We start from the raw sequence: 16,039 nt of genomic DNA on the forward strand, positions 1-16,039 counted from the left end.
CACCACCTGGCTTTTCCTAATGATGATAGTGAATAACCCATAATCCTAACAGGCTAATTAAGATCTGAAACCTTGGACAAAGTTATTTGACCACACAAATCTCCAAGGGTGCCCAAACTTTTGCATTGGTCCATTGTCCTTTTTGGTATTTTTAAAATGTAAAAGACGAAAAGTACAAATCAAATGTGTCATTTTTTTACTTTAGCCCTGTTAGAGATCATTTAATCTTCAACTTCCTTAACTGTTCACAATAACAATAATTTTGACCAGGGGTGCCCAAACTTTTACATGCATTGTATATTTTTGTATATGTAGCATATACATTGGGGGCATTTCTCAGTATGTTAAACTGATGACATTAACGCAATGTGAACATAACCTTACATGTCAACTTCACTACATTTCATCCTTTCTGCAATGCAAATCTATACATATAGGAAAGTGTTGTATCCAATCAAAATGGGATCTCCAAGGGTGCCTGTTTTCCTTTTTGTAATTTTTAAAATGTAAAAAATGAAAATATATACACTTTTTTTTTGGCATATAATATAAAGGAAATGTGTCATCTGTAACTTTAGGTCTTTTAGAGATCATTTCATCTGCAACGTGCTTAACTGTTCACAATAGCAATAATTTTGATCAGGGGTGCCAAACCTTTTACATGGAACTGTATCTACTAAACTGCTTTTACCAGCAGCACTTGCTTCTCTTTTGGGCTGCGGATCCATTTCCTACCTCCTCTACTGTGTGGATCAAGTTAATCTAATTGTAAAATTGACCTTATGCTTACTTGCCCTGTCTACTTCAGTACGGTTTCCTACCTGACCGATTTTAGCTTCTGCCACTTACATCAGTATAGCTGCCTGTGTGTTTCTATATTATTAGCTGGCTTTTGCAGTGCTCACCTCTCCTGCACTCATCCACAACAGCATTGTAAACCTGTGTTAGTTGCCTACTGCAAAAAAAAAATCATTAATATGAAAGTGCAAATGCTGCTCTTTTGATGCATATAGCAAAAGATATTGCTCATTATATGCATTAATAGAGCGGCATTTACTTTGACACATCATTGATTTGTCAGCAGCAGACAACAAACACAGCTCAACTAATCTTAGGCCCTCTACATAGAACCCCATACTGCAGTGTCTGTCTTCTCAGTTCTCTCTATGCAGCCCGTCATGTAGTATATCGCTCCTTTCTGTTCCCTCCTTTTACAGCATCTCTTTTTTTTAGTCAACTCTATATAGCCAATCTTGATATATAGCTATCCTTCCTGTCCCCTGTATATGGAGCTCTCCTTGCAGTATCTCTTTTTTCTGACCCTTCTATATACAGCCTATCCTGCAGTATGTCTACACTTTCTGTTCAAGGTATATACAGCCCCATCCCGCAGTACACCACTTCTCTTGGTTACAAGCACACTACTGCACTTTGACAATTCCAGTGGCAACTGAAGGGTCAACAGAGCCTTAGGGGGCTGTTAGGTTGCATATATATATATATATATATTGTGAGGTAGCGCTGTCATCTAAGTGGGGATCACTCGCTTGGCAGCGAACAAAACACATCCGGCAGCGGGTTTTCCTTAAAAACATAGCAGTCCATGCGGTTTATTCACCCTCATAAACCACAGCAGCAATGTACAACAGCTTCATATCACCAGCATAGCGTCCATTAAACAGGCTGTTCAGCCCCAGTGTTAGCTCACCCGTCAGGGTTCCTTATGCGGCTTATCAGGACGTTTTATGTTAGTTCCCTCCAGGGAGCTCTCAGGCACACATCGCCCTGGCACACGCCCAGCCGCTCCACAGGCTGATAGTGAGGAGATCCTTCTCCTCACGGGACCTTCCAAACTGGACCAACCTGGTCCCAGCATTCACCCCTTGTGACCTATCCTGGCTACGTTATATGGTCCGTAGCCACGCCCACTGGGTCACATGGCTATGACCTCATCACAGGTCCTTCACCTACTCACATAGCCTTTTACTATAGGCGTTATCAGACACACCCCTGGGTGGGTTTGTGGGCAGCTAGAACCCACCCATCTCTCCAGCTGCCTGAAGGCTTCTCCCTAACACATAGGCACGACAGATCAGCTCTGCTGATCAGCACATAACCAAGCCTTCATCTCAAAGCCACCCACTTTGAGACACACCACGGCCACTCCGTATTCGGCCACTCATCCTCTCTCTTGGGACATCCACACAGCGCCCCCTAGTGGACACAGTGGTCATTACAGCACAATATATATATATATAGCACAAGCACAAGTTAATGCATATATGTTTACATTATTATGGCTATAATATGACCACATTACGATTTTGCGATTCCTCCTTTAAGTTTAGTTCAAGGTTTTCTTATAATACTACAAGCTGGTGTTAATACCATCACCATCAAGGATTTGCCAAGAAAACAAAAATACAATGCAAAAAAAGTTTGCAAAAACTCTCAGTAGAGAAGAAAACAGACATTTTATTCATGTAAGCAAGTATGGATCTATAATTTTTATTCATATATATATATATACAAAATTAGGATTTTGCTGGAGACATCCGCTCCATCAACTGCAGCATTTTTAAGAATATTATTTATTAAAACTTGAACATATCAGTTAGTAAACCTTAAAGCTCATGTTCTTCTAGATCACAAAATCAAGTGAAATTCACACATCATTAAAAACAAGAATATTTACAAGATTTAATAATTTAGTTCCCATGAAACAGTGGGCGATGTGGTTAATCGCTATGTCAGGGTGAAGATCTAGGAAATAACCTCACTTACATTTAATGGTGGTGCTAATATAAAACGTACAAAGAAATGAAGGAAATCTTCAGCTGGACGCTGATTTTACGGGTCCCTCAGCTGCAGGAGACTCCCTCGGCTAACAGGACATTTCCTCCATGGGCACGACAAAGTCTTTGGAATCGCTTTTCAGTAGCTTGAAGTGCAAGTTGTGTACAAAGTCTTCTCGTGGCAGTGATTTTACATGAAGTTGTACAATTTTACTGTCTGAAGAAACCACCACAATTAATGCTTGAGTTTACGGATTTCCTCAGTGGAGATATGTTGGATGATTCCATCGGTACCAAGGTCTACATCCAGCAAGCAGTCAAGAGTTCATAAAAAAAAAGAGGATAAAATTATCGTTAGGAAGATTAGTAGTTTCGCATAAGAGAAATGGAGCAGCTTTATTGTTGTCATTGACTTATTTAGTTTTCTGTAGTACTTCACGTAATTTATTGGAAGAAACAGAAAAAACCCCAGAATGAAACGGCTTTAAATTCTTCATAAATATTCAATTTTTTAGTTTTCCTTTTATGCTACCCCTTCTTCCAAGAGCCATAGCTTTTTTATTTTTCTGTCTACAGAGCTGTATGATGGTTTGTCTTTTTGTGGGCCGATTTATAGTTTATAATTAGATGATTTCATTAACCATATAATATGCAGAAAAAAAGTAGAGTGCAATAAAATAGTGAAAAAAATGCAATTCCACCCCAGTTTTTTTTTATGGCAGCATTGGAGGCCTTTATCAGGCCAGTCTAGAATTACAATCCACTGGAATCCCGTGAGACTGGAATTTAAATGCAATCAATCAAAGCCGACTCTGGTCACTGATGTTACAGGCAGATTCTGGCAGTATAACACAGCCAGCGTCTGCAGAGTATAGTGTGGGCTCAATTCCAGAGCCTGCATCAAACAGTCAAATTCGACTTAGTGCTTACTACTACATTACGAAGAGGATAAATATAAATTAGGAAATTAATCAGCACATATTTTATATATGTTAAGAAAAAGTTAAGTAGCATTCTAGAGTGAAAATGTATTGAAAGCTGCATATGGATCCCCACAATGTTATGTCTATGTGGGCTGCTAAATGCTCATCAGGATTTTGCTCATAAAATTTTTACCCTCTTTTTAACAAAAGATAGAATGCATGTCTTATTTGGTTATTTGGGAAGGTGTTCCTGCAAATGGAAATATTGGTGTGTCCTGGTGATCATGCAGGCATACAGTAGCTAGGACTAGTGCTAGCATCGTTCCTGGCTGTTTCACCCTCAATAGCCACCGTGGCATTCAGAAGGTTGTAAGAGGGAGAAGTACCTCCTTCTCGCCCCCGCTAAAATTGCGACCACAGAGTTACGATTGTTGTCATGGCCACACAGAGTTGAGTCAAAGAATGGCCTCCTGGTCTGCCAGGTACAGTGGTTTACATTGTAGCTCTTGCAATATGTTTAGGGTCATTGTTCTGCTGGAAGGTGAACCTATGTCTCAGTCTCAAGTCTTTGGCTGCCTCTTAGAGGTTTATCTCCTGAATTGCCCTGTATTTAGCTCCATTTATCTTTCCATCAACTCTGACCAGCTTCACTGCCCCTGCTAAATAAAAGCATTACCATAGCATGATGCTGCCACCACTATGTTTGACTGTGGGGATGACGTATTCAGGGCAATGAGCAGTGTTACTTTTCTGTCACACATAGGGCTTTGCATTTAACCCAAAATGTTCCACTTTGGTCTGATCTGACCAAAGCACCTTCTTCCACACGCTAGCTATGTCCCCTACTTGGCTCTTTGCAAACTGCAAAAGGGATTTCTTAACTTTATCTTATTAATGTCATGAACTAATTTTTTTCCCAGTAACCCCTTTCCAGCCTTAGACGTACCAGGTCACCTGGTACTTACTGACCATGGACGTATGGATACGTCCAAGCGATTTTGCGCATACAAACGCTGTGCGCACGCAATAGCCGACGGGTGTCAGCTGATTCTGACAGCTGACAGCCGACACTCAGTGCCAGGAGCAGTCCTTCACCATTCCCAGCACTTTAACGCTGCGATCAATGGGAGCAGACGAGGGAAAAAAAGCCCTTCTGCCCTTGGATTGGAGATCATGCAACGTCATCGTGGGGTCCTGATCATTGCTATGATGACCCGAGGTCACCAGAGATAGCAAAGTTGCTCAGAGCATGGTGAAACAAGTTTGCCTGCAGTGCAGCTCTGACATCTTACATAGCATAGGGATGCTCCTGCATCCCTATGCTATACAAGTGATCAACCTGCAAAAAATGAAGTCCCATAGTGGGGCAAAGTAAAAAACTGAAAAAAAAATTGCGAAAATATAAAGTACACAATAATACTAAAATGAAGATTATATATATATATATATATATATATATATATATATATTAGTATACAGCAATAGGTGAAATTGACTTAACTTTTACTCTGTTAGATAAAAGACCTGAAAAGTGTGAGCCACCCAAAAATATATATTAAAATTGTTGATTAGATAAAGGGTCCCTAATGGAATAGGAGATAACCCCACCACGACACACCATTAGGATATAAATTGTCACCTAGATGAAAACAATATAACAATAGGATACAGTAATTAGGAATTCACAGTCCAGCATATATATGTCATAACCCAAATTGCACATATATAATGTATACAAATGATGAAAGCCAATATAACGGCTACACACATGTATAAAGAGATGAGACAAAAAGAAAATTGAACCAGTCTCACCGCAAAGTTGAAGCAGAGTCGGGAGTCTTCAGAGATCCTATATGTTGGCAAGGATCCCTGCAGAAGAAGGTTGGGAAGACAATACCCTGTCGATCCCTATGGGGCTATCAAATATCTATCCCCCAAGCTCCCGCCCTGACAAGGGCAATCCACAGCTAACCCTATGTTGCACATGCCCTGCACTTTCCCTAAACAGGTGTTCCAATGCGTTTCATCCAAGCAAACTCCTCAGGGGACTAGCTTGTCATAAAGTGCCATAGTGCTATAACTAGAGAGACATGTATCCTTCTACTCTCAATGCTGTCTGCAGAGAGTGACAGGAAAATAGCATATTTATGTAACATCACTTCATGTGTGATCACTAATGATCAATAACGTCTGTCGCCATAATTACCTCATGTGTGGTCTAAATTATGCAAAAGAGGAAGACGCTCCCGATATCCAAACTGCACTCTGTCAGTTTCCAAACTGCGCGCCATTGCCACAGTGACTTCCGGTCCATGAAGCGCACGCTGGCGGGCGTGACCTGCCCACTGGAGCGCACATGTCATTTTCGGCAACACCGTCCCATCCTAGTCTGTGGAGCACATCAAATAAGAGCGCCCGACTTCCGGTCTAAGGAACAGATGCCGGCAAATATGTTCCACTCAATGGAGCGCATGCAGGCGGGCCCGGGTGCGCACATGTCATTTCCGGCAACACCGTCCACATCCTAGTCTGTGGAGCGCATCAAATAACAGCGCCCGACTTCTGGTCTAAGGAGCGCACGCCGGCAAATATGTTCCACTCAATGGAGCGCAGAAAAGAGGGGAAACATCACTTCCGGAAATTCAAAGTGGAACCCATTATGCGCGATTTAGTGTGTAAAACCACATCAAAATCGTCACTGTAGTAACAAAATAGATTAAGAGGCAAATATATCAATATAATAGATGAATTTTACAGAAAACAATAAATCAGAGCCTAGATCAAAGAAAACAATGAGGTAGTGACAAAAATTCAAAATATATATATGCAAATCCTATTATGAGGTGACAAAAGGGATTTTGGCAATGCGATATTAAATTATGGGCAATTAAATTGGCAAACAGAAAAAAGGGGGAATTCAAATGAAACAACCATAATTGATCTGATCATTGAGTCCCTTTGGTACAACCGTGTCCAAATAGAAAATCCATTTGGCTTCTCGTTGCAACAGCAACTGATCCCAGTTGCCTCCCCTTTTTGGCTTGAATACCTTGTCAATGGCAGTAAACTTAAGATGTTCAATTTGACCATTATGCAAACTATGAATATGTCTGGAAATAGGGGTGTCCCTTTTGTGTACAACATTGTGGGAGGAACGGCCGCCCTCGAGTGTCTGGGCCGGAACCAAAGGAGCCGTCACCCGGGTTCCGGGGGAAACTGTTCCCGGGGGACTGAATTCGGGGACGGACCGTCCTGACAGACAGATGGGCTGGGGGAGGGACCAGTATAAAGGAGGTGGGGAATTCCCCAGACGATGAGTCAGCAGATCGGGACAGAGACTGCCGGAGAGTGACGGGAGGCTAGAGCGACTTACCAGTGTGAGAGAGGACGGTCACTGAGGACTCCAGAGGGACGGTGCCAAGACGATCATCCAAGACTTGCTGCCCTGCTCCAGCCTGCGGCCACTGCGGCCCCAGTTCAACCCGCGACCATTGCCGCCTCCTCTCAGACTGCGGCTGCGGCCTACCCGCGGTCACTGCCGCCTCTCCTCAGCCCGCGGCTGCGGCATGTTCCCCACAACCCGCAGCCGCCCCATTCTCGCCCGTGGTGGTGGCAAGTACCGTGCCGTCGGCTGCCACCACTGACCCGCTCCGCCCCGCAGCAGGGGCCGGGCCTCTGCTGACCACAGACTCCCCGTCGCAGCCGTTAGCTGCGCAGGTGTCCTGTCATCCGCCACCGCACATCGCAGTCCGAGGCTTGTGGCCCACCCGTCCAAGGACTTCGCTGGGCCCTGTGGGGCTCCAGTGTCGCCAGTGCGCCGGAGGGCGCGAAGACTCCATCAACGCCTCAGCAACTGGGCCCAGCAACTACTACGCCGAAAGACCACCAACCCGAATGGCGAGGGTTGTCTGGACAGCAGCTAAGTTGACTTTTCAATTAAGGACCCGTAGTTGGCCAAACCGCGGCCCTATAGTGACTGGCTATTGCCGGAAGTAGTCGTGTTCTACTCATCGGTGTTTGCTTGTCTAGAGCCCCTGCGAGGGCAATACGTGTTACCCCCTTTTTGTGTTCAAGCCAAGACTGAGGAAAGTTCCATCAGTCTTATAAAAGTTATTTTAGAAAGCACCAGGTTGTCTCACGACTCGTCACTGCATCCTGTGTACCTGCAAGTACCACAACATCACCAACATGCTCCCCTTCCTAAATTCTCGGATTGTTTTCCCCACGTATTCAAGTCCACAAGTGCAGGTGGCCTTATAAATGACACACTTGGTGCTACAGTTCACAAAATGTCCAATAGAGTAACTTTTGCCTGTCACATTACTCTTAAAGCTTCTGCCCGTTCAAATATGTTGACAGGCTACACAGTGGCCACATTTATGACAACCAACAACATCACTGTGGAGCCACGTTCTAGTGACAGGAGCTGCACAAATCTATCATTTAAAGATCGTGCTTTTTTGTAGGTTATTTTAGGATTATTACCCAAATAGGGTGAGATATGATTGTCCATTTGTAAAATGGACCAGTGTTTCTTAATGATATTTCTCACTGGAATAGCCCCACTATATATATTACCCATAAATAAATAATTTTATTAAAAAAATACAAACAATAAGAGTACACATATTTGGTATTGCCGCATCCAGAATGACTCAACCTATAAAACTGTCCCATTAGTTAACCCCTTTAGTGAACCCCATAAAAAAAAGAAAAAACAAAGCTTTATCATCATACCACCGAACAAAAAGTGGAATAAAACGTGATAAAAAGATGAATATAAATAAACATGGTACTGCTGAAAACGTCATCTTCTCCTGCAGAAAACAAGCCATGAAACTGCTCCATTAGCAGAAAATATAAGTTATATATAAAGTTATGGCTCTCAGACTAAAGCGATGCAAAAATATATTTTTTTCTGTAAAATAGTTTTTCATTCTGTAAAAGCACCAAAACATAAAAAACTGCATAAATGTAATGCAGTTTGTAAAATGAGTTCACATATGGGGGGGGGGTTCCTATTCTTCTGGCACCTCAGGTGTACTGCCAATGTGACATGACACCCTCAAACCATTCAGCAAAATCTGAACTCCAATATGGTGCTTCTTCCCTTCTGAGCTTTGCACTGTGCCTCTAAAGTTGTTTTCCCCCACATATTGGGTATCGGCGTACTCAGAAGAAATTGCACAATAAACTTTATGGTGCATTTTCTCCTGTTACCCATATGAAAGTACAAAATTTGGGGCTAAAAAAACATTTTTGTTGAGAAAATCTGATTTGTTTATTTACTTGGCTCAACGTTATAAACTTCTGTGAAGCACCTGGGGGTTCAAGGTGCTTATCACACATCTAAATACAGGGTGGGCAATTTATATGGATACACCTGGGTAGGCCATTTATAAAGTTGGATCCAAAATGGCCGACTTCAAAATGGCTGCTATGGTCACCACCCATCTAGAAAAGTTTTCCCCCTCCCATATACTAATGTGCCTACCACAAACAGGAAGTTGATATCACCAAACATTCCCATTTTATTTAGGTATATCCATATAAATAGCCTACCCTGTATATTCCTTGTGGGGTCAAGTTAACAATATGGGGTCATTTGTGAGGGGTTTCCACTGTTTAGGCACATCAGGGGCTCACCAAATGGGGCATGGCGTCCACTAATGATTCCAGCAAATTTTGCATTAAAAAAGTCAAATAACACTCCTTCCCTTTCAAGCCCTGCCGTGCGCCCAAACAATAGTTTTTTCACTCATATGGGGTATTAGTGTACTCAGGAGAAATTGCACAACAAATCGTATGGTGCAATTTCTCTTGTTACTCTTATGAAAATGCAAAATTTGTGGCTAAAAAACTATTTTGTGGAGAAAATGTGATTTTTTTATTTTCATGGCTCAATGTTATAAACTTCTTTGAAGCACCTGGGGGTTCAAGGTGCTCACCATATATCTAGATAAGTTCCCTGAGAGGTCTAGTTTCCAAAATGGTGTAACTTGTGAATGATTTTCACTGTTTAGGTATGCAAGGGGCTCTCCAAACATGGAATGGTGTTCAATAATTGTTACAGGAAATTTTGCATTCAAAAAGTCAAATGGAGCTCCTTCCATTCCAAGCTGTGCTGTTACACCCAAACAGAGGTTTTCCCCCAAATATGGGGTATGGGCATGCTCAGGAGAAATTGTACAAGAAATTTTGGGGTCGATTTTTTCCTGATACCCTTGCGAAAATTAAAAAACATTGGGTCTAAAGTTAAATTTTTGTGAAAAAAGTTAAATGTTCATTTTTTTCCACATTCCAAATATTCCTGTGAAGCACTTGAAGGGTTTATAAACTAGTTCAGGGGTGGGCAATTAATTTTCCCGAGGGGCCACATGAAAGACCATGACAGTTGTGGAGGGCCAAACTAATAGCTTGAAATTAATTCTACTCATATTAATTTATTAATATTAATTGTATCACTTAATATTGATCAAAATTAAGTATGCTGACACCCCCCATATATCTTTGAACCCCCCACAGCCCCTTATATACAGCATGAGCATCACACAGCCTACTACATATGCGGCATGAGCCCCACACAGCCTCCCTATATACGGCATGAGCCCCACACAGTCTCCCTATATACGGCATGATCCCCACACAGCCTCCCTATATACGGCATGATCCCCACACAACCTCCCTATATACAGCATGAGCCCCACACAGCCTCCCCATGTACAGCATGAGCCCCACACAGCCTCCCCATTAACATCATGAGCCCCACACAGCCTCCCCATGTAGAGCATGAGCCCCAAACAGCCTCCCCATGTATAGCATGAGCCCAACACAGCCTCCCCATGTACAGCATGAGCCCCACAGATTCTCCCCATGTACAGCATGAGCCCCACACAGCCTCCCCATGTACAGCATGTGCCCCACACAGCCTCCCCATGTACAGCATGAGCCCCACACAGCCTCCCCATGTACAGCATGAGCCCCACACAACCTCCCCATGTACAGCATGAGCCCCACACAGCCTCCCCATGTACTGCATGAGCCCCAGTTTCCCCATATACTACATGAGGCCCACACAGCCTCTCCATAAACTGCATGAGCTGCACACAGTCTTCTTAAATACAGCATGAGCCCCACAGTCTCTCCACATACTGAATGAGGCCCCACACAGCCTCCCATATACTGCATGAGGCCCCACTGCCTCCTCATATACTGACTGAGCCCCACACAGCCTCCCCATATATTGCATGACAGTATACAGCCTTCCCATAGCCTCATCATGTGCAGCATGTCACCCCCATAGCCTCCCCATGTGCAGCATGACACCCCCATAGCCTCCCTGTGTGCAGCATGACACCCTCATAGCCTCCCAGTGTGCAGCATAACACCCCCATAGCCTCCCCATGTGCAGCATGACACCCCCATAGCCTCCCTATGCGCAGCATGACACCCCCATTGTTAGGGACGGCGGAACGCACTAAATATAAATAATAGGAAGTGCGTTCGCCGCCCGGGGTCCACTGTTCAGTAGATGTAACAACTGCTGCTAAGTAAAGGCAGACTCGCTATATGGCGGTATTCTGCGCTCGGGTTAAACGTCACCCGAGGTGCGCAGAGCGGACTCTGTTAAGCTCACAGAGGCGCTTTAGTACAAATAAAGCATAAACGCCGAGCCTGTTAGCTTCACAGGTCTCAGCTGGTGTGCACACACGGTATATGGTCACAGGACACGGCACAAGGCAGAGGTCGGTGTCCAACTTGACCTACCGTGCGTGCGGCGTCACTACCGCGGACGCCAGTAAGTGCTGCTAACTGCAGCGTGGCAGTAACTACTGCCACTGTACGACAGTGACATGAGGCATCACACTATCGGATGCTAGTGTAGCGGTGCGGTATGCACTGTGGCGTATGGCTTGCCACTGACTGGCGCTGACTATAACACTAATTCCCTATCCACATGCGTAATATCAGAGGGAAGGAGTTTGTTTCATAATGAGTCAGTCACCAGAATCATACATCCGTCACCATTCATACATAGCAAGTATAGTCTATACTAGCGCATGGCTGAGCGGCCATGCAGGCCTTTTATAGCCATGCGATTCCGGGACCTTCCAGACCTCTGAGATGGGCCAATCAGATCAGGACAAGGACCTGAGCACGTGACCCCCGATCTCCACTGGGAGATCATCTCGTGGGCATGCCCAGTAGCGCGGCAAGAGGACTTAGCCTCTGGAGTGGTTTCCTGCAAAGCAGGTTGCGCTACCATTGCTGGTCCAGAGGTGGCAGCAACATCCAGACCCAGAGAGCTGGTCTGAGCAGGGCACCTGGATCACCGAGATTGCTGTGCAGGTCCCTGAGCGGTCGGAAAGGAATGGGAGACCGCTGGATGTATGGCTCTGGATTCCTGCTGTGCAGCTGCAGGAATCCGACGCCTAACATTACCCCCCCTCTGAGCCTCGCTACGCTCAAAGGCCGAGATCAGGAGCGAAGCGTGGATGTACAGCACTCCACTGGCTCCCAGGTCCAGGCCTCTGGACCATGACCCTTCCAGTCCACCAAATAAAACTTTTTGCCACGCACAATCCTGCGTCCCACAATGGCGTTAACCTCAAACTCGTCCGAAGACAAGTCTGATGACCCGGCAGATGACTCAGAGAACCGGGCCATGTAAAGAGGTTTGAGAAGGGACACATGGAAAACGTCAGAAATGGCTAAATATGGAGGAAGAGTCAGGCGGCAGACCACCGAGCTGATTCGCTCGAGAACCTTAAAAGGTCCGATGTATCGCGGTGCTAACTTGGTGGACTCGGCCGGCAGCTTGATGTTTCGAGCAGAGAGCCACACCAAGTCGCCAGGGGAAAAGGCTGGAGCAGGTCACCGATGTGTGTCGGCGGATGCCCTCATTCTTTCTTTAGAGGCACGAATAGCATCCTGAGTGCGATCCCAAATGTCGCGAGCCTCCACTGCCCAGTCTGCCACCCTGGAGTCAGCGGAGGACACTGGCATCGGGACAGGGACGCGCGGATGTTGGCTGTAATTTAGAAGGAACGGCGTCTGACCAGTGGAATCAGCCACTGCATTATTCATGGCAAATTCAGCCCATGGTAGCAAGGATGCCCAGTCATCCTGCCTGGCAGAGACGAAATGCCGCAGGTACGTGACCAAGGTTTGGTTGGCTCTCTCAACCAAGCCATTCGTCTCGGGATGGTAAGCGGAGGACAGGTTTAGCTCAATGCTGAGTGGGCTGCAGAGCTCCCTCCAAAACTGGGACGCGAACTGGGGACCTCGATCACTAACAATTTTGTCTGGCATGCCATACAGACGGAATTCATGTTTTATGAACAGTGTGGCAAGACCACGAGCGGAAGGCAACCGTGCGAGTGGCACCAGATGCACCATTTTAGAAAAATGGTCGGTGACCACCCAGATGACCGTACTGCCACCAGACTTGGGCAGGCCAACCACAAAATCCATGCCAACCATCTCCCAAGGTCTATCCGCCACCGGCAAAGGGTACAATAACCCAGCCGGCCTCTGTCTAGAGGACCTGTTCCGTGCACATGAGACGCATGCTTGTATGTATTTCTTAGTGTCTCGAGCCATGTGTGGCCACCAATACGACCTTGCCAGGAGTTCTGTGGTCCGCTTATTGCCAAAGTGACCACCCACCCTGGACGCGTGTGCCCAGGCGAAAACCTCCGGCCGTAGCTGAGGAGGCACAAAGGTCTTGCCCGGTGGCACTGACTCGAGAGCAACTGGAGCCATGGTCGTAAAGCTCTCCGAACGGAGAATTAGCTGTGGCTCAGCCTCCCCTTCCTCCCCTGAGATCACCGAGCGTGAGAGAGCATCCGCACGGACATTCTTCTCTCCAGAGCGATAGTGCAAGGTGAAGCAGAAGCGGAAGAAGAAGAGCGACCACCTAGCTGGACGAGATTTCAAGCGCTGGGCCATTTGTAAATAGACCAGATTTTTATGGTCCGTATACATCTGGAAGGGAAACCGGGCTCCCTCCAGGACATGTCTAAACTCAGAAAAGGCCAACTTAATTGCTAGCAGCTCCCTGTCCCTGATGGAGTAATTCTTCTCCGCCGGTGAGAAGGTCTTAGAGAAGAAGAAGCAGGGATGCTTCCGACCTTGAGCATCCTTCTGGAAAAGGACTGCTCCTGCACCGACGGAAGAGGCATCCACCTCCAGGATAAACTGTTTATCCACATCGGGATGGTGTAAGATGGGAGCGCCAGCAAAATGGGATTTAACCTCAAACCATGCACTGTCCTCCCTCCCTCACTGCATCTAGCTCACTCTCTGATTTTAAACCAGTCACAGAAGAAGAAGTAAGCAGGCTCCTTGCATCTTCTCGCCCAACCACTTAAACCAGTGACCCATTTCCGTCACATCTACTCCAGCCCCTTTCCCCTGCTGTCACCCCTCACCTAACTAAAATATTTAACCTCTCTCTCTCTTCTGGTATCTTTCCCTCCTCATTTAAGCATGCCGTCATACATCCACTACTTAAAAAACATCCCTCGACCAAAACTGTGCCGCTAACTATAGACCTGTCTCTAATCTTCCTTTCATCTCTAAACTCCTGGAATGCCTGGTCCACTCCCGTCTTATCCGCTATCTCTTTGATAACTCTCTTCTCGACCATCTCCAATCCGGTTTCCGCTCTTTACACGCTACTGAAACTGCCCTCACTAAAGTCTCTAATGACAATAATAACAGCTAAATCAAATGGTCATTACTCCATGCTAATTCTCTTGGATCTATCTGCAGCTAAATTTCCAATTTTTCACAAATAATCACAAGTCACATTGAATAAATGTTATGACTATCATAAAGTGCAATATTACACGAAAAAACACTCTCAGAATCAGTGGAATCAGTTGAAGCGTTACAGATTTACTACCTTATAAAGTGACACTGGTCAACATTGTAAAAATTGACCTGGTCATTAATGTGAAAACCACCTTGGGGGGTAAAGGGGTGAATTAAAAATTCCATACACTTCCCTCACTACTCTATTTAACTGCTATTTTTGTCTACTACTTCTTCTTTTATGAGTCTTATGATGCTTCGTTTGAGAATCCTAGTGCATGCAAAGTGACGTCAGGGGGTGCCAGCTCACCTCCGCTTCCAGTTCGTCCCTTCTGATTAGAACCGGCAAGGAGTCACATTGTCACTAAGCACTGAGATGAACAGTGCACATTGAGAAGAATCTATTGAGCATTATTATTATTATTATTATTATTATTATTATACATTTATATAGTGACATTTATTCCATGGTGCTTTACATGTGAAAAGGGGAAATATAGACAAGTACAATAAACATGTGCAAGGCAAGGGACACACAAGTAAAGGAGGAAGGACCCTGCCCACGATAGCTCAGTCTACAGGGATGGGTGAGGATACACTATGAGAGGGTAGAGCTGGTTGTGCGGTGGTTCAGACCGAGGATCATTGCAGGCTGTAGGCTTGTCGGAACAGGTGGGTCTTCAGGTTCTTCTTGAAGGTTTCTGTTGTTGGTGAGAGTCTGATGTGTTGCGGCAGAGAGTTCAAGAGTTTTGGGGAAGCACGGGAGAAGTCTTGTATGCGGTTATGGGAAGAAGAGATGAGGGGGAGTAGAGAAGGAGATATTGAGAGGATCGACGGTTGCGTGCGGGTAGGTACCGGGAGACCATGTCACAAATGCATGGAGGAGACAGGTTGTGGATGGCTTTGTATGTCATGGTTAGGGTTTTGAACTGGAGCCTCTGGACAATAGAAAGCCAGTGAAGGGCCTGGCGTAGGGGGGTGGTTGGGGAATAGCGGGGAGACAGGGGGATTAGTCGGGCAGCAGAGTGTAGGATGGACTGGAATGGTGCCAGAGTGCTGGAGGGGAGGCCAGAGAGTAGAAGGTTGTAGTAGTCAAGGCGGGAGATGATAAGGGCATGCACTAGTGTTTTTGTGGTTTCAAGGTTGAGGAATGCGCGAATCCGGGAAATATTTTGGAGTTTGAGGTGGCAGGAGGAGGCAAGGGCTTGGATATGTAGTTTGAAAGAGAGGGCAGAGTCGAAGATCACCCCAAGGCACCGAGCGTGCGAGACTGGGGAAAGTGAGCAGCCATTGAAATTGATGGATAGATCTGGGGGAGGGGTAGAGTGAGATGGGGGAAAGATGACGAATTCTGTTTTGTCCATGTTCAGTTTGGGAGAGCGAGCAGAAAAGAAGGCTGAAATAGCAGACAGACATTGTGGGATTTTGGTCAGCAAGGAGGTGAGGTCAGGTCCAGATAGGTAGATCTGCGTGTCATCAGCGTAGAGGTGATACTACAAGCCG

At 45.5% G+C, this 16,039-nt stretch overlaps 1 protein-coding gene across 3 annotated transcripts in view; it reads right to left on the reverse strand.

Moving 5' to 3' along the window:
• Positions 1 to 2,455: 2,455 nt before the first annotated feature.
• POU2F3 (POU class 2 homeobox 3) overlaps positions 2,456 to 16,039 on the reverse strand; it is a 297,141-nt gene continuing 283,557 nt past the window's right edge. For all 3 annotated transcript variants that reach the window (XM_073560731.1, XM_073560733.1, XM_073560732.1), the window contains exon 13: positions 2,456 to 3,095. In XM_073560731.1, coding sequence (XP_073416832.1) covers positions 3,056 to 3,095 — 40 coding nt within the window. In that variant the 3' untranslated portion in view covers positions 2,456 to 3,055. The remainder of the gene's footprint in view (positions 3,096 to 16,039) is intronic.

Source organism: Dendrobates tinctorius, unplaced genomic scaffold (genome assembly GCF_039654945.1).
Source record: "Dendrobates tinctorius isolate UK_male_01 unplaced genomic scaffold, ASM3965494v1 ptg000303l, whole genome shotgun sequence".
NCBI lineage: Eukaryota > Metazoa > Chordata > Amphibia > Anura > Dendrobatidae > Dendrobates > Dendrobates tinctorius.